General features: G+C 47.8%; 1 protein-coding gene across 4 annotated transcripts; it reads right to left on the bottom strand.

Moving 5' to 3' along the window:
* Positions 1-178: 178 nt before the first annotated feature.
* On the bottom strand, positions 179-24,011 carry SPHK2 (sphingosine kinase 2). 4 transcript variants are annotated; one of them, XM_053361159.1, is made up of 6 exons: positions 22,827-24,011; positions 21,827-22,512; positions 6,686-6,835; positions 5,269-5,363; positions 4,489-4,604; positions 179-2,661 (listed from the first exon to the last, which is right to left on the bottom strand). In XM_053361159.1, exons 2-6 carry the CDS (start codon positions 22,248-22,250, stop codon positions 1,647-1,649), a joined length of 1,800 nt encoding a protein of 599 aa, XP_053217134.1. In that variant the 5' UTR covers positions 22,251-22,512; positions 22,827-24,011; the 3' UTR covers positions 179-1,646. The 4 variants fall into 4 exon arrangements, with proteins under 4 accessions (XP_053217134.1, XP_053217132.1, XP_053217131.1 ...); XM_053361157.1 differs by having other exon boundaries at positions 21,827-22,976; positions 23,391-24,011; XM_053361156.1 differs by having other exon boundaries at positions 23,391-24,011.
* Positions 24,012-25,334: the final 1,323 nt, after the last annotated feature.

Genomic DNA, 25,334 nt, shown 5'->3' with positions numbered 1-25,334 from the left:
GCCTAGACATCCACCCACTAGGTCGACCTTTGATATACAGGTTTTCTCCCATGAGGAAGTGGGGGAAAGTTTTGCCGGTGGAATTTGCCAACTTAAATCTCCTGATTCGACATCTCTTAAGAGACACAAATACATGTATGGTGAACATTTCATATACGCACACACACACACATATCCATTACAGTATTGGATCATTTTAATTGCTTGTTAACCCCCACATAGTGGGGAGAAAAGAATAACAAACCGCCCTACCAAAGTTAAGCCCCCACCCGTGAGAAGAAGAAAAAATTCCAGTTACATTCATCAAGTTTATTCCTAGAGAGGGCCAGATTCGGAGGTCATCAGTGCAGGGGTTGGGGGTCAGTCCCATCCCCTTTCACTACACCTCCGGCTGGCTAGAAAGGAGCCATAGAAGGCTGTCGAGAAAGTGGTCCCTTCCTTGCCCTAAATGTCCTTGGTCACCCTCTGCAGGAGAGGTGGCCGAAGAACCAAACACAACTCCGAAGAAAGATGGCAGATCTCCCTTCCCAGGGTAAACAAAGAGAGGAGGGGAAACGGCTGCCTTCGGTTCTGTTAAGGGTTTAAAAGGAGGGGTGGTGGTGTCAAATAGAAGTTAGTGTTTTGTGGGCTGCCTCTTACATTCAGCTCCCTGCTACAGTGGTCTCACTGCTTTCACATACACCCCCACCCTGGCTGAGCGGACCGTAGAAAGACGAGGAGCAGCAAGCAAGGCTTAGTGTTCTCTAAGTGGCTTCTTGTGAACCACAGGCAAAAAGGGGCTGCAAATTGGGAAGAGAGGGTAGCCTCAAAGGGGTCAGGGGGCTCCCATTTAGCAGGAAAGAGGTGTGTGATTCAGCAGAAGACACAAAAAGAGAGGAGAGAGAGAACAACACTAGAAATTGGGACATGACTCTTGGTCCCACGGCTTGAAGGAAAGTTGGTGTGGAACGTGCATTTCCCAGCCCACTCAGTGCCCCACTCATCTCTCCAACCCACACCAGTATCTCTCTCCCCATCACTTCAGACATGGTCCTGAACCATGAGCTGCAAAGGGATGGGAGTCTTCAGTGTTGCTGCCCCAGACTGGCAAGCAGGGTAGTGCAGAGGTGTCCCCCGTCTCTGGGACAAGTGGTTGGAAAAGTGGGACAGAAGGGCCTGCCCAAAAAGGAACAAGGTGGAGAGGATGGTGGGTCCTTGTAGGGGAGGAAAGGCTACATCACTTCTCGACCCAAACCACACCAAGGGTCCTGTAGCCAAGCTGCTCCTTCTTGATGGGAGATGCAAGACAGGCTGGCAAAACCAGGCCTATGCAGGTGGGGGAGGAAGGAAGGAAGGAAGGAGGAGGTCAACATTCAAAAGGTTGCATGGACAGCAGCAGAGGATCATGGGGAGTGGGCAAGACTTGCCACCCAAAGGCTCATTAAAGGAATATATGGTATGTGTGTGCCAAGGCCTAGAAGAGCAGAGGGAGGTTTTAAGCAGCTTGCCATCTGGGTGGCTGGAGGGGGCATTGCAAGTCAGAATGCCCACCCGCTACCCACACAGACAGTACCCCCGATCCCAAGCCTCAGGGTCCCTCTTTGCAGCAAAGGGGCAGAAGAGAACGAAAGTTATGTCAGATCTGCGAAGTGCTCCCGCATCCTGGGTCAGAACGCTGTGATCTTCACCTGGTTCACGCCGGTGATTAGATTGGCCACCGAGTGGTGGATCTGCCCCTGGATGGGGCCGTACTCCACTCTCTCTCCATCAATGGTGAGGATGCCCTTGTGAGTGAGGGGCTCGATGCGGAAGGCCCGGACGGGAATGTGGATGAAGTGCGGGCACTCCATGTCAAAGTGAGTGCCCTTCTCCGTGGCCAAGAACAAGCGGATCAGGGCTGCCCGGGAGATGCCCGCCTTGATGTAGAAAAGGTGGATGAGGCCGTCGTTGAAGCAGGCAAAGGGCGCCATGAACAGGTCGGCTCCCAGGTGAGACTGGTAGATGGCCAGCACAGAGACAAAGTCCTCCTCCACTGTCACCCACGACTTGGGCACCGGCTGGTCCAGAGGCGCCAGGAACTCGTCTGGGGGGCCGTGCACCTGCTGGGGAGACAGCGAGACGGCAGGTGCGGTCATGGGCAGCCCGGCCTCCCTGCGGTCAGCCACGAGCTCCTCCGACAGGTTCTCAAAGCTGAAGCTGGAAGAGTGGAAGCTGGAGGAAGAGGGTGGGGAGCTGGGCGAGGGGGTGGGCTCGTCGGTAGGCTCCACCTCCTGGAAGCAGAGGGCGTGGCGTTCCTTGCACAGGCCCAGGTCAGAGACGGTGCGGTGGAGCGGCCCGTGCTGGAAGGGGAGGCTCCCGTTGGCCGCCATGGTGATGCTGCGCAAGATGGGGCGGTGGGCAGTGCCCTCCAGGGCGGGCAGGTAGGAGAGACGCCCCCGGTAAGTGTTCAAGGAGGCCAGGCGGACCATCGTCCCCAAGGTGAAGCGAGCCGGGCCGATGTGCCGGAACTTCTCGCTCTCAATGTCCACGTCGGAGATGAAGCCCCAGGCCACGCTCAGGAAGGAGAAGGAACGGGAGCCCGACGCGGTTGTGACCGACACCAGGTCCAAGGGGGTCACCGCCCCGTGGCAAAGCAGGAGGGTGCAGTTTGTGAGCAGCTCCTGGCCAAAGGTCTGCTCAAACCTGCCCGACAGAGTGAGAAATGTGTCAGGGTTGGAGAAGCTCACTCGCTCATGCAATCAAATGGTGAGAGGCTCCCAAGGGGGGGGGGCAAACACTGCCACAATGTGGGGTGCAGAGGCTGCATCTGTCACGGGCAACAGTAGCACTTACATTTCTGTTTAGCCGGCGAACAATAGCCGCATGTGCAAAACGAGGAAGAAAGATATAAATAGCTCAGGGCCGTAATACTTCAAGGACCGCCTCTCTCCATATGAACCTACCTGGACCCTGTGGACATCCTCTGAGTTGGAGACACACTTTTTAGACATGCATCATTTTGTGACACAGTAATTCAGTTTTTCTAGCAAACAGGAGGTTAAATTAACCCCTTTCCAGCCCCGGAGGAGCGTGGGGAGGGTTTGTGCAACTCACCTACACACTGCAGCTGACACACTAGCATATTGCAACACAAAGTTTGGGAAGCTCTGTTATACACCTTTAGACGTCAAGCGAAAATGTTCCTCTTCAACCAGGCCTTTGGCTGACTGACATCTGATGCCGTTTTAAATGTGTTGTGGAAGGGGGGGGGGCGGGATATTGATTTGTTGTTCTTATTTTTACTATGCATTTGTGGTTTTTATATTGCAGCTTTATGCTGTGAACCACCCTGAGATCTATGGATGAAGAGTGGTGTACAGTCATACCTTGGAAGTCGATTTCGCAGCCAATCGGTAGCCACGGAAGCCCCGTCAGACATTTGGCTTCCAAAAGAACGTTCGAAAACTGGAACACTCACTTCCAGTTCTCAATTGTTTGGGAGTTGGAACGTTCGATTTCCAAGGCGTTTGGGAGCCGAGGTACGACCGGACTAATATAAAGTGTCCCAGACATAAGTGTAGCTTGAATGCTGGACTACACCTGGGTAGACCCAGGTTCGAATCAACATCCATCCGAGAATCTCACTGGCTAACCTTAAACCAGTCCCTCTCCTTCAGCCTCAGCCTATACCTCACAGGGTTGGTTTGTTTATTATTAATTTTTTATTAAACTTTCATAACTCACAGGGTTTGTTTCGAGGCTAAAAGGGAAAAATTGTGTATCCTGCCTTAAACTTCTGGGAGGAATGGCAGGATGAAAGCAGAATAAATAATGACCATGATTATGGTAATTAGTTTTCAGCATTGGCCAAGCTGCTGATGTAACTTGCTCCCTACCCTTGAGAATGCAAAATTACTTGCTCAAAATTACTGCAGCAAGTAGAACAGTCAGCTCTGAAACTGCAATCTGGCCTGGGAGCCCTGCCAACCAGTACCAGGTGAGTGGGAGCCTAATTAGCTAAAGAAGCAGCACTCTGTGCATGTTTGCAGGGATTCTTAAATGCATCACCTTTACATATCCAAAAGTAGAGATCAGGTCCGGCTGAAGATGGAGCCCCAAGCATAGCCTACTCCCCTGCTTCCCAGAAGTGGTGTGGAGCAGAGCCCGTGTGGTGCAGCGGTTAGTGTACTGAACCTGGGAGTCCCGGGTTCAAATCCCCGCTCAGCCATAAAAGCTCACTTGTATGACCTTGGGCCAGTCACTGCCTCTCAGCTTAAGCTGTGAGGGTGAGAACTGTGTGCATGTCACCTTGAGCTCCTTGGAGGAAAAGGTGGGCTAAAAATTGTACTAAATAATACAATCACTGCTGTGGTTTCTTTGTAGAAAAGCTTTTGTAGTGCAAACACAACCCAAAAGCAGCAATGTGAAGCAACTTTGGTAACAACAAATACAAATTTAAATATATTTTTAAAAAAAATAAAAACAAGCAAGAAGGTGGACTAAGCACATCTGTTAAGCTTTCCCACTTACCCAGCTCTGAAGTTTATGGCTGCAGCTACTGCATTTCCAGACCCACAAGGGAGAATACCAAGGGGCATTTTTATGGCTTCTTCCCAGTCCGGCCGTTCCATCAAGCCATTAACAACCTGGAAGGAAGGAAGGAGATAGGAAAGTATTAATAACCTACAATCCTAATAATGCAGGAAATGGGATGTGTGTTGGGGGGGGGGGACACACCCAAGAACAGCAGTCTGCAAATTCATGATCCAAGAAACCCAAAATTCTCTCACTTAAGGAACTGGGAGAGCAAAGAAGCTTCTGTATAGACAGCTGGACCTTCCGCTTTTGATCCATTCCAGCAAAGTGCCTTGTAAAGGGAGGGCTGGGGGGGATTCTAGGCCTGGTTCTCAGGGAAATCGCAGGTCCTGGGCCCTGGAAAGTCCCTGAAGATGACAAGTTCAAAACCCAAACAGAGGCACCAAAGCCTATCATGCATTTTCTTCACTGCTCTAATTTGCAAGTAGCTGAGTCAGGCTTTTTTGATGCAGTGTTCAGCCTTGCCCTTGGACCCATGAAGACTAGAAACTCTGGGGGGGGAGGGGGGAGATGAAGAAGAAGAAGAACCACACCAGGACATTCACACACATGCCCCAAAGCAATGAATTGGGTCTTATGTGCCACAGTTCTAAGGGAGCACAGAAGGGCAACTCAGGAGACAACTAACAGGAATGGGCCCTAGTGAGTAGCCTAAGGGGAAGGTTCCAGGAGGCTGGAAGGCCAGTGCTTTGGCTAGCACTTTGTGAACAATACCTCATATAGCAGCCCATCTCCTGAAATGGATACAATGCCATCCCACTCAGCCAAGTTGATGTTCTGTACCAGCTCCCGGGCATGGTTCTGTCTCTCTGGGCCAGAAAAGGAATAAATAGCATACAGATTAGTAGCAATTCAAAGCCACACTCCCACCCGAAGAAACTGATTCAGTGGCTGACCACCAGGAGACGATTTTGACCTTTCCTGTATGTCTTGTCCTAAGCGGCTGTCTACAAGTGAATGGAAACAGCAAACTGTTTGGGAGAAATTATTATTGCTGCTGCTGAAATTATATTTGCATGCATACATGTGTGTGTGTGTGTGTGTGTGTGCATGCATACATGCATTATACAAATATAAACGCATGGGCATCATAATTTATTGGTGCTGTGATCGAAAGCTTTGAGGCTATACATTTAGAAGATGAATATACATTTAACTTTCTAGCATTTAATGCTAATGATTACTTAGGAGTTAAGAGCTATTTAAGTGCTCAAGTAGCTTTGCATACCTTCTTTCCGTAATCTAGGATTATTACCCCTTTGTCACACGTTGCTGTGCAGAGGGACTGAGGCTGCTGTTTGCCTAGCAAGTTGGTGGCTGAGGCGACATTTGAACCAGGGACTTATGGCTCACAGGTTCTATGGCTCTTGCCTAGCCGCCAAAACCACCACTACTACTGCTGCTGCTTGTTGTTTAAACAAAAGTAAGGTAAAGGTAAAGGGCCCCTGACCATTAGGTCCAGTCGTGACTGACTCTGGGGTTGCGGCGCTCATCTTGCTTTATTGGCCGAGGGAGCCGGCGTACAGCTTCCGGGTCATGTGGCCAGCATGACTAAGCTGCTTCTGGCGAACCAGAGCAGCGCACGGAAATGCTGTTTACCTTCCCGCTGGAGCGGTACCTATTTATCTACTTGCACTTTGACGTGCTTTCGAACTGCTAGGTTGGCAGGAGTAAACAAAAGTATCTGTTCCCAAATATTGCTGTGTTCCCATTTTCAACTGAATTTCACTCAAGTACTTAAGGGCAGCCCAGCTAGTTCGGTAAAAAAAGAGCCCCACAACAAATGCATGACAATGATAGCAGCCCTCCCTTTCTGTAGATCCCCCGGTGTCTTATATTCAAAGATAGACTGCCCCTAAACATGCTGGCTCCATTGAGCTAGTATGGCTCAGAGTCACCAATAAGAACCAGCCTCCTCCAATTTGTCTACCCCCCCCAACTCCACTTTTGAATCCATCTACAGGCTGTGTTTCCTCTCCCCACATCCACAGGAAGCGTTGATGGCCACCAAGCTAGATGGCTTTGAAACAGAATTAGACAAATTCATGGCCACGTTCTGTGTGTTCTTACCCCCCACGGCATCCATTCCCCTTGCCCCTTGAAGGCCACCTTCCTTCTGCTGCCACCTCACCTGTCTGGATCAAGTTGAAGCCGATGTCCGCCTCCGTGATCATGGGGAGGATGTGATTCTGGCACCACTGCAGGGCATTGCCCTTGCCTCCAAAGGGGTTCAGCAGCAGGAGCAGGCGACGGGGACGGGGCAGGAGGCTGCGGCTGATCTCTGGTTTGAGGGGAGAGAAGAGGGTGAACAAATCAGGTGTTGCATTTCCCCTGTTGGAGCTGCATCTGTAAGCTGGTGCAAAACGAGAAGCTGCCTGGGTGGTAAAGCTGTGCTGATTATTATTATTATTAAGGCACCAAGAACCAGCTTCACACATTACTACAGATCTGGGGAACTTCTGACCCTCCTGATAATGTTGAACTCCACTTCCCATCTGACCATTGGCCGCACTATCAGGGGCCAATAGGAGTCCAGTCCCATGGGAGGGGGCTGGCTCCTCAAGGACCTTCCCTCTCCTCTGTGTGCCTCCTCCACAAGAGGTCTGGAGGGGGCCAACATGAGAATGGGCCTTTTCTGCAGAGGCTCCCCGTTTGTGGAATGCTCTCCCCAGAGAGGCTCACCTGGTGCCTTCATTATACAGTGGTACCTCAGGTTAAGTACTTAATTCGTTCCGGAGGTCCGTTCTTAACCTGAAACTGTTCTTACCCTGAAGCACCACTTTAGCTAATGGGGCCTCCCGCTGCTGCCACACCACAATTTCTGTTCTCATCCTGAAGCAAAGTTCTTAACCTGAAGCACTATTTCTGGGTTAGCAGAGTCTGTAACCTGAAGCGTCTGCAACCTGAAGCGCCTGTAATGTGAGGTACCACTGTACAACTTTTAGGCACTAGATGAAAACGTTTCCCTTCAACCAGGCCTTTGGCTGATTGACATCTAATGCCCTTTTAAGTGTGTTGTGGGAGCCGGGGATCTTTGGGTTGTCTTCGTTTATATTTTTTGTATGTCTTTTGTGTTTTTTATATTGTAGTTTTATGTTGTGAGATCTACAGGTATAGGGCGGTATACAAATTTAATAAATAAAAATAAGTAAATATCTGCATGACACATTTGACAGACACACCACAAAACCGATTTCAGAAATGCTCGTGACACTGCAAGACATTCACACAGCAAGTATGCATTCCCATGTGACATGGGTAGCTGGGAGTTCATGCCCTAACAATGTACAGTCATATCTTGGAAGTCAAACGGAATCCATTCTGGAAGTCCATTCGACTTCCAAAATGTTCGGAAACCAAAGCGCGGCTTCTGATTTGCTGCAGGAAGCTCCTGCAGCCAATAGGAAGCCGTGAAAGCCCGTCGGACGTTCAGATTCCAAAGAATGTTCGCAAACTGGAACACTCACTTCTGGGTTTGAGGCATTCGGGAACCAAAACGTCCGAGTACCAATGTCGGGATCCAAGGTACAACTATACATCAGAGGCAAATGCCCAAACTGTGGTTGTTGCCAGCTTTCGCCTGTGGAGGCTTGCTGATCCCAGATGCCTGCTGTGAATGCCTGGAAAACTCAAGTGGAAATCTGATCAAAGAAATCTAGTCAATAAATTATACCAAGTCTGAACTGATTCTGTCTACCTGGATGAATAAAACAATAGTTCTGAAGATGCTTTCTTTGTTTTGATAGTTGATCTATGTAATTGTCTGAGTAGAAGCAAGCCTTCCTTGGTGCAAGAGAAGAGGGAAATGCTTCTCCTGCAATGGCACAGCCTCCCCCCATGATTTTTCCATAAGCACTTGTAGTAAAAAATGGTTTTCTCAAGCCAGTGTCACAGAGGGGTTTAGCGTGCTGGAAAGACCCAGGTTCAAATCCTCACTCGGCCATGAAATTGACCATGTAACCTTGAGCAAGTCACTCCCACTCCATCTCACCTTACTTCACAGGGTTGGTGTGAACATTAAATGGAGGTGGAAGAAGTACGAGGCCCTTGGAGGAAGGGCAGGATGAAAATGTTGTCAAAGTAAGCACATAAAAAAATAACCTACTTATAAGCATTCTCCACCCAGCTGAGTCAAACCAGCCATCTTGTGTGTCTAAAGGACCTTTGGTCTGTTCTTTCCCTCTGTTTATTCAAAGTGATGTATTTTTAGCTTTATTTTTTATTCAAGTTCTTACAAAGGAATAAAGAATTCTTTAAAAACCATGTTTTTAAAAGGCTGTCTGACCTTGTTTCCAAACCTGCTGCCACTTGAGCCTGATCAACAGATTTAATTATTTTTTATATCTACTAATGTAGAACATTTAATCTGCTAAACAGTGTAGCCCCAGTGAGCACCACAAGAGAAACAAGGGTGGATGCCGACATTCACACAAATACCATTTCCAGTTTTCATGGGTGGGGCTGAAAGCGTTCATGTATTCTTACACATTAACCGGCAATCCCAGACACATTTTCTGTTCATCACTGGGATGTACAACGTTCACTGTGACACCCACCCACCCTGGAAAGCTCATATTTGCAGTGGCCTCTAGTTTAAAGTCACTTGTTTCTACAGTCACTTCTTATGGTGCTGCAATATGCAGCTGACTCTGGGGAGGGAGCTGCCACTTAGACCACAAACAGATTTTCTGGAGAGTTAAAGGTGATACTGAGAGCCATCATTTCCTGTGGTTTTCATTCATGTATGTGCTTTTTTTCAAAAACCGCGGTCTCACCTTTGCTAGCCTTTACAGGGCATCGAAAACCCAGAAATAATGTTTAACCACAAATAGTGTAATTGAGACAGAAATTAAAACTGTGTTTGCTCACCGTGACTAATGATAGCTGCCATGCCACCTTTAGCTTTCAGGGCGGGGGAAGTATCACTCCTCCTCATCCTTATATAGGTGCCTTATATAGGTTGCTTGTCTTTTTAAAGCCATTCCTTACAAGAGTATCATCCCTCGCTAACCTGCACACCCAGCGCCTTCCTCTTAGCCGAGCTACACCATACATTTAAAGCAAAGAAACTGTAGCTCAGCCCTCAGAGAACTAGAATTCCCAGAACCCTTTTAACTAAACTGCAAAGTCTGGCTGAGAAGAAGGTAGCAGGCTGGCTTTGGCTCCAGGGCTGCAATGCTGTGGCAGGGGAAAAAACAACCCCGCAAGTCCCAGGATTCTCTGGGGGAAACCATGTGTTTTTAAAAGCATGGTGTAGCTCTATAGTCTCCGCTGGAATCATCTCGAAACGCTGTTCCTGGCATGAGGCTGTGACCTAGAAATGGGAATCCCCACCACTAGACTTCCCGCTAGTTTTCCAAGGGCAAAAACACATGAGATAAAAAAGCACCCAGGCAGGCAGGAAGCCTTAATAACTAAGGAAGGAAGCTCTGCAGCCTGAGGCTCCAAAATAACTAATCCATCTTGGAAGGCAGATACTAATTTGGAAATATCCACAGAGCATAACTGGTTATGCCGAGCGGGAGGCCAAACGCTCTCTGGGCTGTACCTAAAATGAAGGTAGCACTTCACTGTGCTGCCAAGGTCGCGGCAAGTTGCATTCAGTGGCGCAAGGCTTTCATAAGACTTTCAGGTACCTTTAAGTCCTTTCATAATTCTGGAGGGAACACCCAACGAGCAGAACTTGTGTCCATTTCAATACAAAGAGGAACAAGATGAATTTAAAGAGATGTAGAGATAGAGTATTCATCCTCAGGGTATTCCTCTGAGCCAAACTTCAAAATTTTGGGATACTTTGGGGAGGGGAAGGCATTAGGGGTCAAAACAGCGAGAGGCAACTTAAACATTGCAGGGGGTTGGGCCGGATGACCTCAGGGTCCCCCTCCAAGTCTACAATTCTATGATTCTCTACAATTTCCTCCCTGTTGTAATAGTTTTGTTGCTGACAGGGGGAGCAGAGAAGAGTTAAATCTTCCCTCAGTGCCTTCTCTGATTCCATTTAATATCCACCCTCCCCCACCCAACCAGGAATTTGCATTTTTAAAAACTGTCATCTTACATATAAAGCATATAAGGGACTGGAGCCCCCCCCCCTTTTTAAGCCTCTGGGTCCAGGGAGGACCTCTTTAAGGGGTGGGCATAACTCACTCCTGAAGCGAGGCATCGCCCACTTCAGTGACCCTTTTCACTAGCCACAATGGGCAGGTAAATCAAGAATATGTAAAATATGTAGAATATGTGGACTGCAGATGAAGGGTTTTGTGCGTGGCCAACCTTTGTGACAAATAAAAACATGTTTAATGGGAAACGATAGTCAGGGATATGGAAAACAAGTCCTACAAGGAAAGGTTGAAGAGCACGTTTAACCTGAAGATAAGGCGGCTAAGGGGACTCATAATAAGACAGAAAAATTTGTTCTCTGAGGGCCCAAAGGTCAGGACTAGCTCTCATGAGGTAAAAGCAGCATTCCTGAATCTGGCGTCGTTAGACTCCAACTCCCATCAGCCCCAACCAGCGCAGCCTGTGGTAAAGGATTATGGGAGCTGTAGTCCAACAACCCCAGAGGCCTATATGCCCCCAAGTGAGCCAGGCCACAGGGAGAAAAATGCTTCACAAGAAATGATAGCAGCAACTTTGTTCCCCTTCCTTCTTGTGTTGAGGGCAGAGTATGCACACAGGTATCCAGTTTTATGAGAAAACAGTGGGAAAGGCACGTGCAGGAGATACCCATGGGAATGTTTTGTCCTGAGAATGAATGCAATCCACGAGGAGACTTGGCTGATGAAGAGGCAGGGCTGTGCAAACAGGAACTTGGCTCCGTCCTCAGTGGCTCCCACAGGGTTCTGGGGAATGAAACGAAAAGCCGCCTGCACTGCAATCTGGGACACGGATGAAAGAGCGCATAACTTGCATGGCACATGAGGGAGATCAGGACTGCTTAGGGTAATGAGAGGCAAGGTTGCACTGTGTCCTATGTGCACAGATAGATGTGCCATCTCCAAGTGCCTTCTGGTGATTCCCTCACTGCAAGAAGTGAAGTTGGAGGGAACCAGGTAGAGGGCCTTCTCGGTAGCGGTGCCCTCCCGGTGGAGCGCCCTCCCATCAGATGTCGAGGAGATAAACAACTACTACACAACTTCCTGTACTGGGAAGTTTTTTAATGTGTGGTGCCTTGCTGTGTTTTTATTACGTTGTAAGCTGCCTAGGAGTGGCTGGAGCAACCTAGTCAGATGGGCAGGCTATAATATATTATTATTAATGCATTATTATTAAGGCCAGGAAAGTTACCTTCTCTACAATCCAGGCTGAGGAAGGATGGAGAGTTCGGCCACCCCTGCCGCTCGCTACATTACCATGCTTGGGGTGTTGCAGGAAGGGACTGTTCTCCTTTAAGGGCAGACTCGCTTTCTACACTGGGCACAGAAGAGTGCTCTGGCTATCCTTTGCCGGCCCACCTGCTGCACCACCAGGGCAGGGCTTGGGGGTTCAAGACCCAGGGGGCATCGCTCCACTGGGTGGGCAGTAGCGCGCGCGCACACACACCTGCCAAAGGAAGCAAGGCTGTGCCACCATGTTTTGAAGGGGGTGAAGGACTCCACAAGGCCATCTACAGCCTCTGTTCAGTCCAGAGACAAAAATTACTTAGCTGTACATTTCTGCATGAACGCAATTGGAGTCTACTGGGCCAGGCCAATGGCCCGTCTTGTCCAACATCCTGCTCTCACCGCAGCTGAGCCTGCAAGGTGGACATGAGAGCAACAGCAACTCGTGCCATTTGTGATTCCCAGTGCCTGGTATTGAGAGGAATGGTGCCTCTGACAGTGGAGGTAAAAAATGAAACCACTCTGGCTAACAGGCACTGATAGGCCAAAATATAAGGTGACTGGTGGTTGTTGCTGTTTTTCTGCAAAGCTGCCATTTATTCTGGGGGAGCCGCGGGGGAAGAAAAATTAAAAGTGCCACAGTTTGGGGTGGGGAAAACAGCTTTAAGTTTGTAATTTCACACAACCTAATCTGTCAGGGCTTCCTTGCAAGAGACTCTGAGTAAAGGATGGGGAGACATTAGGCAAAATCGGAAATGGGGCACTGACATCCAGTGTGGCACAGAGGTTAGAGTGCCAGACTAGGATCTGGGAGACCAGAGTTCAAATCCTTGTTGTAGTTTAGTCGTTTAGTCGTGTCCGACTCTTCGTGATCCCATGGACCAGAGCAGGCCAGGCACTCCTGTCTTCCACTGCCTCTCGCAGTTTGGTCAGACTCATGTTTGTGGCTTCAAGAACACTGTCCAACCATCTCGTCCTCTGTCGTCCCCTTCTCCTTGTGCCCTCCATCTTTCCCAACATCAGGGTCTTCCAGGGAGTCTTCTCTTCTCATGAGGTGGCCAAAGTATTGGAGCTTCAGCTTCACAATCTGTCCTTCCAGTGAGTTGATTTCCTTCAAAATGGAGAGGTTGGATCTTCTTGCAGTCCATGGGACTCTCAAGAGTCTCCTCCAGCACCATAATTCAAAAGCATCAATTCTTCGGCGATCAGCCTTCTTTATGGTCCAGCTCTCACTTCCATACATCACTACTGGGAAAACCATAGCTTTAACTATACGGACCTTTGTTGGCAAGGTGATGCCTCTGCTTTTCAAATCCCTACTCAGCCACAAAGCTTCCTGGGTGAACTCTGGGCCAGTCACCGTATTTAAGCCTAAACCTACCTCACAGGTTTGTTGTGAGGAAAAAATGGAGGGGAGAACCACATCCCCCACTGGGAGCTTCTTGGATGAAAGGTTATTACACATAATAACAAACAGGATTGCTTCCTGCAGTTTCTTTGTAGGGAAGCTTACTCAGCACAAACACAGCCCCAAAACATTGGTGAGAAACTACTTATTCAATTCCCTGGCTCCCTAATACGTCTTGTCCAGGTCTAAGGAGGCCCTTGGCTGTGTGTGTTGTCACTTTCACCACCACAACTTGGCTGCTGCGAGCCTCCTGGCTGGCAGAGGTGGTTACCCAAAGAAGCCCGAAACAAACTATATCAAGTGCTCTGAGCCATTGCTGGAAAGTTAGCATGGGTGCCCTCCTTCCCAGTGCAGGGATCAGCAATTGTGGGGGGGGGGGGTTGGAGCCAGGTAGCTGCAGGAGAATGCCAGGTCCTGACATCAGGGCCTGGGGCTTGTCTTCATCCCTGGACTATGGAAGCCTGCAGGAAGGATCAGCGCCTTTTCTTAAAATCACTTAAGTGCCAAAAAAAAATCGGCTTCTGAGAGGTTTGCAATGTAGAAAAACCAGCTAGGCAAAGAGTAACCTAAAGAAAACAATCCCAATCAAACACTGAAGTATAAACACTCAGAATCAAAGTATGCAAAACCATCATTAGCAACCCATGATTAAAATATACAATAAAACGAGTCCCTTCAAACATTACAGTAACAAAGACAGGAGACTATGTGTGCTTAGCCAGGGCACGGCTATGATTGGTGGAGGGGGAGGCATTGCTGTACAACCATGATCTGTACAACAGGCAAGAGGGAACTGCTGCTCCATCTGCTCACTCTTAGGATCTGGCCATTGGCCATGCTTGCTGGGGCTGATGGGAGTTGTAGTTCAGCAACATCCAGAGGGCCAAAGGTTCCCTCCACTGGCTATGGGTAGTTGCTCGGAGCAGAGAAAGCAGGAGCTGCTGCAGAACCAGGGCACCCCAGGGACCCACAAGGGTGGGGGTCTTGGCAGCTACCCAGCAATGCCCACCCCTGATGCCGGTCCCGATTCCCAGAGGAGAGGAAAAACAACAACATGCAGCCAGAAAATGCAGATAGGGTCTACAGAGTAATAACGCAAGAGACGTCCTCCAGCATTCCTGGAAATATTGCCAGTGGGAATTACGTAAGGACTGTGTTGTGCCCATGGGCCAACCTTGTGCCCATGAACAACAGAGAGAGTGAAAGCACTCACAATGATGGTGAAATAGTCCCAGGAGTTTCAACACACAGGACGATAATGATCCCCGAGTCCATGTGGATCAAGGCAACCCTTCAGGCAGGTCTTATGCCATTCTCAACCCACTGTTTTGGAACACACCATACACAGAAAAGGAATGTGGCTCCCTAAGCCAAGCATAGGCAAACTCGGCCCTCCAGATGTTTTTGGACTACAATTCCCAACATCCCTGACCACTGGTTCTGCTAGTTAGGGATTATGGGAGTTGTAGACCAAAACACCTGGAGGGCCGAGTTTGCCTATGCCTGCCCTGAGCAAGCTATTGCCCACCCCTGTCCTATAGGCCTCAGCTGGCGTAATTCAAGGGTACGATTGCACCCTTAAGCGCTTCATAAGTAACAATTTACATCCTGCCTCTCTTGCAAAATGATCAGAGCAGCCTACACTCCCACAAGCCCCAGAAAACACAGTCAAGGGACAGGGATGTTGAGAGCTGTTAAATAAAGAAAGATATGCAGCCTGGATTCCATCACATCCTTTGATAAAACCACCCCACACAAGTCACGTGAATGTTAATTTGTTCCCAACCAGGTGCAATTCTGAACAGTGATAAGACATCAGAATCCACGCTGGAATATCCTGGCCTCCCACAATTCATAGTCTTTCTCACAGTTTATTTGCTACCACAATCACATCTTCCCTTCTAGATCTCTTGCTCAGTCCCATTCATTCCCAGGCCACCTATCCACATTGCTGCCTGACGTTCCTCTCTGGTCTGCTGAGGCCAGCCACTTCTCAGCCTCCATTGACCTAGCAGCACTCATGGGTGCTACCAATGAGTCTTCCAGACACGGTTGGACTACAGCTCCCATCAGCCAGAATGGCCAATGGTCAAGGATGACGGCAGTTGCAGTCCAACAACACCTGCAAGGGAACTGTGGAGATGGGCATATTATTGCCATGTTAAGTGGGATGAAAGGCAACCATTTTGTTACCCTTTAAAAATCAACTTAATGTTTAGATTTAAAGACTTTTAATACCTCTAATCATCATGAGGGCATCATGAAGCCTGTTTCACACACAAACAAAAGCAGAAATCCCTTAAGAATGCAAGCTTGCATCTTAGTAACGCTTTTCAGCACAAGAGGCTACACAAAGAGGGATATATATACACACAGCACAAGGAACTGGAAAAGAGATGCCGTCTTATTTAAGTCCAAAGTGCTTTGAACTTGGTTTTCACACACACTGAGTTTCCAAGCACCAAGTTAGGCCTAGAGGCTCTATTCAATGGCGGGGGCAATGAAGATGTGTCCTTCTCCACTTGGGTGTTTAGAGCCCCCTCCTACTAAAATATCAACTTCAGGGGATCAAGTTACTAAATATTTTATTTCCAATCTGGTTCAGCTGCAGCCAAGGTGGTTCCTGCTTCAGGCCAATCAATGCTCAGTAACCAGTTTTGCACACATAAAGGACTGGCTTCGTTCCAGTTCACGTGAGAAATATTACAATAAAAAGGTGCAATTGTTATAATCACAGTGCGGTGAAGAAAACTAATACAGTATGTTAAGTGTTGCAATTAAGTGTCAGCAGCAGAAAGTACTACGCAAGCAAGCAAGAAAAACAATGGAGTACTTAAAACTTGTGCACTCTTTAATTTAAAATGACACAGAGACTTTCATAATAGGTAAAGGGGGGGAGCACAGATTGCCCATCTAGGTATACAACTGGAAGTATCTGCTTTGACTCTGAGGCAGTAATGCTTCTGAACACCAGTTGCTGGAAACCATGGAGGCAGGGGGAGTGTGCTTGTGCTACTTGTGGGTTTCTCACAGGCCACTGTGAGAACAATGCACTTGACTAGACAGGCCATTGGCCTGACCCAACAGGCCTCTTCTTCTGCTCTTATCACTTCGGAAACATATTTTTCATGCTATCATGCAATTTCCTTGGAAATGGTGTTGTGGCTTTCCCCACTAAGGTTTCCAGCTGACACTTTGCCTGCTGTCCCACAGAAATCTCTTATGGCAAACTGTTTAGAGACTGCAGTAATTTTTCAGTTCCCCCTTTTGCAGAGCAGCTCCCAGCTTCTGAATTGGTCCCCACAGCCATTGCTAGCGATGCAAAGGAAAGGCTTCTGCAGTTCAAAGCTATGCCAGACTGAACGCCATTTTGCAGGGCTGTTCGCAGCGGGTTTAAATGGCAGAATTGTGGACTTGGAAGGAAGGGACCCCAAGGCTCATCTAGTCTAGCTGCCTTCCATGCAGGAATCAAGAGTGAAATGATCTCCAGCAGCTGGCTATCCAACCTGTTAAAAAGCCATCAATGAAGGAGATCCCACCTTCTACTGCCAAACTGCTCCTACTGTCATACAGTTCTTCCTAAAGTTTGTCTGGAATCTCCTTTCTTGTCATTTGAATCTGCTGGTTTGTGTCCTCCCTCCGAAGTCACAGAAAAACAAACTATTGATCCATCTTCCATGAAACGAACAGCCCTTCGTATACTTGAAGATGACTGACATATTTACTTCTCAGTCTTCTCTTCTCCAGGCTAAACATACCCAAGTCCCTCAACCGTTCCTCACACTAACTGTAACCCTTCCGGCAGCGACATTATTGTTTGGTTTCCTAGGTGCTTGGCTACACAGTCAACAGGTCAAGCAGCCTAATGTTCTTTTTTTTTTTTAACAGCGCCATCAACAACAGCAACCAGGAGTGTGTGTGGAGGACAGTCAACAGCCTTGAAGTGGTGAGCCTCTTTTCAATGTCTTCCAGACTTCATTGTGTATCCACCTTCTTCAGCCTACCCATCTTCTCTCGAACAGATGAACTACGCTCACTTGAGAACTCTTCTCCTGGAACTTCTGTGGCAAACTGCACCTTTTTTTAACCAAATCTGGCCAACTGTCTGCAATGGAAGACCATAGGCCTTAGCAGCACCCAGGACCAAAGTGTTTGGTTACTCAGGAGGGAACGCTGCCCTTTATTATCCCTCATTGCAACCATTATTGGAACAAGTAGTCCACCAACAAGAAGTTGTATACCTAAATTACCAAGAACAGTGCCATATGAAGTTTGGCTGCACAATCCAACATCGTGCATTGGAGTCTGTTTGATCAATATCACCCCCAGTGGTATTGTTTGTATAGGCTGAAGGTCCAGGTGTGCTGCACCTCGGGCAGGAACAGACTGCCAACTCTGCACAGTCAGAATACCCACCCTCCCACACACACATTTAATCCTGTTTATAAATCTCCAATATTCTATTATGATGCCTTTCATAACAGAAGGTGTAACCAGCACGCAAAGAGGGTGCATGGCGGCATGGGGGAGGGGCTCTGCAGTGGGCAGCAATGGTGCCCTCCCCCCTTTCCCTTCCTCCAACAGCAAATGCTTAGGTTGGTCCCCACTCCCCTGTCAAGGTTTGAGTTGGACTCCATAAGATCCTTATTCCATTTCCCGTTTTCCTACGTCCCCAATCTGAGGTTAATCTGGGGCTTTGTCTTACACTAGCAGCCTTGCGTCTGGCATTGCTCAGGAATTCTAAGAAACCAAAAAACTACCAGTGAAGTTTTAAAATAGGTGGTTAAAAACAGGATGGTTTTCAAAGGTTCCGTCCCCCATCTTGGTTCAAAATGGCAACCCATTATATCCATACATAAGATAAAAACCTGCTCCTTGACCTCAGGAATCATCATGCCAAAGTGGGTTACAATATCTTAAGTGAAATCCAAATGCTTTCCAAAATATATAGTAGATTCCCATGCCTGTTCTCAATGTATATGTAAAGTCCATAGGATAGACACAAAATATGTCCTAAAGCACCCATCTTGTATTGTGGGGTCCTCTTCACACAGATGCCTTAGGTTCAGCTCTCCTGATCACACCCCTGTAAAAGAGGAAGGAGGCCTACTCTACAAAGGCACCAGCATGTGGTAGGAACGAAAGGCTTAAGAGATTGCAAGGTGGGCAGGATGAACTGTGTACCACTTCAGACCAGCCTTGTATTTAAGCACTAGCCTGGGTAGCCAAAGGCGAAAAGGAGCTGCATTGAAGGGGGGTGAGAAGACTAGTGGATGGAGGACAAAGGAGTCTCCCTCTCCCCTGTGCCCAGCAGAGAAAGATAGATAGATAATACTTTATTCAGCTATAAGCCCACAAGCAGAGAAAGCAAACGCACTGTAGGAGGAGGAAAGCTGCCCTGGAGATAGGCAAATATTATGCTCTTAATCCTTTTTAATAGATTGGCCAACGCAAATTAAAGCAAGCAAGTATTCACATTGAAGACAAGGCCACAAACACACAAGCATATGAGAGTTGCCAAACCTGCAGTGTAAGTAAAGGAGGCACAGCCCTGACAAATGGCTAAGATCTGTAAAGTTTTGACAGGTTGAGGAGAAAAGCAATGTTTCAGCCACTCCCTTGGCCCCACTTGCTTTTCTTTCCTAACTTCCAGGCAGGGTTAGAAACTCAGACATATAAGCTAAATGGCTCCTTAAACCAAGGTTACAGTAGCCAAAATGGAATGTCTAGTTGTCATTCGGGGGCAAGATGGTGCTAAAGTCTTATTTTTCAAATGATGGACTCACTGTGATTATCAGTTAAACATCTGGCTAGTTCAGATGACAACCTCGAGCTAGGCTAAAAGCTTCGAGAACTTAAAAGAAGAAAAGTCACTTTGTCCAGGAATAGTCCACATATATATTGGCCTATTCCAACCTCTTTTTCTCAATGGTGACACGGACCATTCATAACATAAGGAGATTCTTCACAACTGTGAGCAGGACAGTGGGTTGGGGCAGGTGAAGACAAGTAACAATAATTAACTATAATGTCATTTATTGCTCCTGCTCAGGCGGCACAGAAAAAGAATTTCAGTTCCTGAAATTTATGCTGACTGTGCAGATAAAATATACCGTAACTGACAGAATTCTACAGGATGTGGTATTAGTTTGTGAAAACAGTCAAGATCCAATGATCCCCAAGCATGCACCTCCAGATAGTGGAAATGTCAGGCACTATCCTGGCACCCAGGCGTAGTCACTTGGTTTCAAGTGGCTGCTAGCCAAGGGCAAAACACTGCTTCCAGGCTCACCTACCCCCACTGCAGCATTTTGTTTCCTCCCCCCATTGGAAATGGAGGGCTAGCCTTCCCTTCTACTAGAGAAACAATGCTTAGGGACATGGCCAGGGTGGGACTGCATTTACCACCTCACAGTGTCCAGAGCAAAAAATAGGTCTGGGAGCCTCTCAAGGATGTCCCAGGTGACCACCTGCCGACTCAAACTCACACTCCCACCAAACTCAAGGGAAACTACTAAGATCTGAGATCCACACAGTCCTGCCCTGGGTTCTCTTTATGGGCCACATTAAAGCAGAGGTGCTAATTTTTTTTTTCTTCAGGCAGAAGAGCCCAGATGGGAAGAGCCCATTTGGAATCAGCATGTCAGTGGTGTGTGCAGCCAGAAAATGAGTGTGGCAACACATGCATACACACATACACACACCCAGCAGAATGGTGGTAACTGGTGTTTATCCATCTAGATGGCTAGAAGGTATGACTTGTCCTGCATTCACTTCATGCATTTTAGCTGAGCATCGGAATATGACCAGTTGAAGGAAATGTTAGCAAAATGCATTTGCGCTTCCTTAATCGGGAAAGTGAAAGCAAACACCAAGGATTTCGGGTACGGAAGATTCCAGAGCTCTATTTCTAACAGCACAGGGCTGGGCTCCCGACACTCCAGCCAGCCTTGGTCAAAGGTCAGGGATAATGGGAGCTGAGGAGTTCAGCAATATAGAAAGAAGCAGATATGTCCCATCCCTGCCTCACAGGAAAAGCCAGTCCCACAACCAGCCTGCCACTATCCCAGGTGTATGCAGACATAGCCTGTGTAAGTGAAATCCTATACACTACCCAGAAATAAGCACATTTGAAGTTCAAAGGGACTTATCCCAGGTAAGCATGCACGGAACTGCAGTCTTTATTTTTATTTTTTAAAGGAGTCATGGGATATTTTTCTCCACGTGGTTCCCATCCACTTTTACATCATAAGTATGTGTAAATCAAATGCTGGTTCAGTTATCAGTCTTGTCTTCCTCTTCCTGCTCTTCAGGTAGAAAGATTTGGCGGGGGGGTGATAAATGATAATTTGACAGCACCACTTTTATTGTTTTAAAAACTCATGCTATCATCTCATTAGTCTTTTTTTTAAAAAAGGCACCACCTACTTTAGAAGTTACACTGGTGTGGATGAGGTTGATGGTAGGCGAGTTTGTGACATCACAGACATTGGGCAATCTGCGCTGTGCACTACCAGCTTCTGCTGCAAACGTACAGACCTTATTCTGCCCATGAGCTTACCCCTCAAATGTTGTTCGACTCCCAACTCCCACCATCCTCAGCCAGTATGGCCAATGGTCAGCGAGAGTGGGAGCAGTAGCCCAGGAATATTGGAGGGCACCATGTTGGCTACCCCTGCTTTGAGACAGAGGGAAAAAGAGGGGGAACTTTCAGAGCATCTCCACCTTTCAACTAATGTTATGAACTCCCTACACACCCCGTTATTTAAGGCCAAAAACAACAGTGGTGCCAGAGGCAAGCATTTTACGAAACTCTGAGTATTACAATTATTCTCATGTTATGTACAAGTTTAGTACAATAATCCTCTGCCCTGCAAGATAAGCTGGGTCATTTAGTAAGTATCTCATTTAATAAGTTAATAAAATACTGCAGAAGCTAAGGGTTCCAAGAATCATAGGGAGGGTCTGGCAGCATTACTGATTTAGGAGGATGGAGTCCAGGATATCTCCACCTAGGCCAGCCTTTGCTAGCCAGGCATCCTCCAGATCTTTCAGACCACAAACCTCACCAGCCACAATCAGTCCAACAGCTCTCTAAGTCAAGAGAGAGATTGTGGGGATAGACAAAACATTATAAAACTAAGGGATTTTGGTATCTAGGTCTCCTGAGTTCTTGAAGGCAATATTAGGAGCAGAGACACAGTAGTAAACCTTTTTGATTTTGTGGAGGAGAGTGTTAGACAAACTCTACATATTTGGCAAAATCATGTGGCATGGGCTTTAAAAAAAACCACTTCCCTATTTTGGAGGGGGTGGGGAGGAGCATATCGGGGAAGGGCTAGCACTGAACACCTCCCTGATGGGTCAGTTTTCTACAAGCAAGAAGGATTTTATAAGTGAAGCATTTAAAAAAATTGGTGATAACCCACCTACAATCTGAAGCATCAGAGTCTAGGAAAGGCTACCACTTGTAAGTAGCGAGGACTCATAGTTTCTCTAGGCAAGAAGCAACACTCAAAGGATTTTGCAGGGCATCCCTTACCTGTTTCGCTCGAGATGGGGATCCCCAAGACCAGGCACTTGATGGCAGCTGCCCACCTCTCAGCCACTTTCAGGTTATCCTCGTAGCACTCTGCGCTGTCCACCTGAAAGGTCCTCGCAGTCCGCTGCCGCACCCGCCCAGAGCTCACCGCCACCTTCCTCTTCTTCAGCGGGTAAGCGTAGACACTGAAGAAAGCTGACTGGTTCGCAATTGTGTGGCTGCGCATCGTGTGGCAACCCACCACATCAATCAGCTGCAACACCGTCCGGTGATCTGTATCTGGCTTGGGCACCAGGCGCTGGATATGCAACTCTGTCCGTGTGAGGCTGAGGGCATAGCGGGTCCCCTTCGGGGGGTGGGCACCAAATTCTCCATGTAGGAGAGTCTCAGAGCCTTCCCCACATGCCCCCAAAAACATGTTCATCTCGCTACGGAGCCCCAGCTTTGCAGTTTTGTTTTTCACCTTTTGCTAAGCCTGTCAACAGCTGGTTGCAACTCACTGCAACCGAACCCTTTCCCTTTAACCTCTCCCCCAGAAGCAGCAGATTTAAAGAGGATTTGAAAATCTTTTCATTTCCTTAGTAGATTAAGTGGCTCATGCAGCCCTTTAAACCAAGAAACTTCCTCCACAGCTCAAGCTGTCCAACCGTTTCCCAGGGTTTTCTCTTTCTTCATTGAGCAAGATCCTGTGTGTCAGTAAACAAACAAACAAAAAGTTTTAAAGGGGGGAAGTATATACACACACACTTTTCTCCTCCTGCTTCTTCACAAAAAGAATGCTATGAGGCAGGGCCACATCAAAAGCCTACAGGACCAAAAACCAACCTGTCTGAGCTACTACAGATTTAGGACAAGAAAGAAAAAAAGGAAGCCCTGCTATCTGCGGAAAGACCAGGGAAGAGAAATGAGATAAAAGCTAACAAAGGTTTTTTTAAAAAAATGTATGCATTCCCTAGCAAATAGGTACTTTTCAGGTGTTTTCAAATAATATGATTTTCACCTTCAGGCAAGGAGCTGAAGAATGTAGTCCGGAAGGTGTCCCAGCTATGAGACTCTCATGAATCCAAATGAGTCACTGAGGATATGCAGCTCTCACTGGGAAGAGATCCCAAGTCCAACAACTTAACAAAGGATGCCAGAGAAGTTTTAGCTGTTCAGGTGATGGTGCTGAGGAGGAAAAAGAAGGAAACAAAAGAAATGTGGAAATACTATTTGGAAAAGGCTGCCTTTAGGACTTGAGCTAGAGGCCAGGTTTGGAGGCTGTCGGTTTTTTAAAAGAACGACTTGCCTAGCATTTCATACCAGCATACTTTGGCAGCTCAGCTTTTAAAAGAGCTTAAGCTATGATCCAGATTGTATATCGCCTTCACCACCTAACACCACTATTTTAAGCGAGTGGAGGGCAAGAGAAGACAAATCATTTCACCACCACAAGCTTATAAATGAAATCGAAAGGACGGGAAAGGCTTTTTTTTCTAAAGTGCTATAAAAACGTAGTGCAAATGCAGCGGGACTATGAATTATCCCTACCACCACACACCAAAAAACGAGGCGCCCAACTCACCCCCACTTGGCGCCTTTGTCCAAAGCATACAAGACTACACTGAGGAGAATCAGTGCCTGCTTGGAGTCGGTGGAGCAGAGTCTTGGAAGAGCGAGTGGCGGGGATGGGGGCAATAAAGGAAAACCAGCAGCTTCGTGCACTTTCGAGCGCCTCCCTCCGACACCTGACAGGCGACGGTCCCTGGCCCCGCTCAGCAGTTCCTTTTCCCTGCCATCCTCTTCCTGTTCGCTCTCCTCTTCGGCCGCCCGCCACCCCCCTCTCGCTCCCTCCCTCCTGCCTCTCCCAGCTCCACGCTCCTTCTCGTGCTCAACTAGGGAGTGCTCTGTTTTCTACCTTGGGGGGAGGGATGAGTCGGGTGGAAAGGGGGCGGGGAGAGTTCGCCCTTAGCCTATGAGAGAGAGAGAAGGCCTTTCGCCGGCCCATTCAGGAATGCCGCCCCTGCCCGCCGCCGAGTTAGATGCGGCGGCATTGGTGGCAATGGGTGGAGGCTGCCATATTTGTTCAGGGCAAAGGTGTGGAGAGGCAGCGGAGGGGGCCATCTTCACTAAGGGAAGGGAGCCGTAATATTAGAAGGAGGCCGGGTTTTGAAGAAAGGAGATGTCGCAGGGTTTTGTAGTGGGGGCAAGGTCACAGGGAGAAAGAGACTTGATTCTATTTCCATGATAAATGGGGGCCATCTTTAGTAAGTGAAAAGGATGGCGTTTCAGTCCGGGAAAGGAAGGCGTAGCGGCCATTTTGGACGCTGGCGAAGTTTCGAGGCTTCGCTCGACGTGCAGCAAATCATCTTAAGTGAGGGACAGGGTACGCCTCATGGTAGTTCACGTATTCGCACCATCTTTGAAGTAGTGAAGGCGCGAGAACTTAACACCCCCCCACCCCCCGACGATAGCAGCCATCTTTGTTACTGGAATGCAGGCTTTGGTTTGTTGCTTCTCTTCGCGCGAGCACCAAATGAGTCGAACAAGTCGCTTTCCATAGGGGCATCCTCGTATTGCATCCTTCTTTCAAGCAGCTTTTCAAGGGATTTTCGTATTGGCTTCCCCAACTTCACCCAGACATTGCTGGTGAAACAAGGTCACGTGAAAAATCTAGTGTAGATACCCTATTAATGTTGTTACGAATTGGAGGGGTTGGGGCGGTTTAGGCTGAATGCCTGGGACCCCTTCTAACTTCGGGATCCAGCACAGATTCAGTTGTTGGAATAGCCAGGCCAGCCTGGTAATGGCTTGCTAAAGAGGAGTTCTTTATGAAGGACGAAGGGGGTGGCTCTATGCCAAAGGGCAAAGACTGCCATCCCCCCCCGCCCTGTTAGAAAGACCAAAGGTCAGAGTGGAGAGCTGAGTTATGTGAGCTAGAAGCTGGAGGCAAACGCTGCAGCCTGGAAAGGCAGAGGGAGAGGCTGTGTCTATGGGAGAAGACACTTTAGGGTTGATAATGCCATGAGCCCCTCCATCATAGGCTCAGGTTCGATATATGTGTAAATAAACCATATACTAAAGAAACCTCTGTCTCCCCTGTGCCACATTCTAAAGGAAACTGGAACCCTGAGTAAGTGCCAGGAACCCCTGGAATCTCACAGCACTCAGAGATTGGAATGACATAAAAATATAATTATTATGTTCAACTTACTGATTGCATGTTGATAACACCACATGCGTACTGTATAGTTTCCTGTTGTACTGTAATTGCTGTGTTGTTTTAATGGGATTGTTTTATTGGGTATTTTAATTATGAATGTTTATATTTTAATGTTTATGTTACGGATGCTCCCACTTTGTAAACCACTGGAAGCCTATTTTGGCATTAAGTGGTCTGTAAAATGATAATTATGATGCAATCAATAAAGAATGGATGACTGAGGAACTGTAGACAGCATCATACACAGTGGTTCTGAGACACCCAACCGTAATATGGGAATAACGACAGCCGAACTACATTGCAGAG

Source organism: Podarcis raffonei, chromosome 13 (assembly GCF_027172205.1).
Source record: "Podarcis raffonei isolate rPodRaf1 chromosome 13, rPodRaf1.pri, whole genome shotgun sequence".
NCBI lineage: Eukaryota > Metazoa > Chordata > Lepidosauria > Squamata > Lacertidae > Podarcis > Podarcis raffonei.
This window is presented reverse-complemented; position numbering and strand designations above follow the sequence as displayed.

What these genes read in the sequence shown, in the direction of transcription:
- SPHK2 (XM_053361159.1), bottom strand. Translation starts at nt 22,250, where the DNA reads ATGAACATGTTTTTGGGGGCATGTGGGGAAGGCTCTGAGACTCTCCTA. An exon ending in CCCCATCTCGAGCGAAACAG is followed by an intron (nt 6,836 to 21,826) that starts GTAAGGGATGCC and finishes CCCTCAAACCAG; the next exon opens with AGATCAGCCGCAGCCTCCTG. An exon ending in CTTCAACTTGATCCAGACAG is followed by an intron (nt 5,364 to 6,685) that starts GTGAGGTGGCAG and finishes TTTCTGGCCCAG; the next exon opens with AGAGACAGAACCATGCCCGG.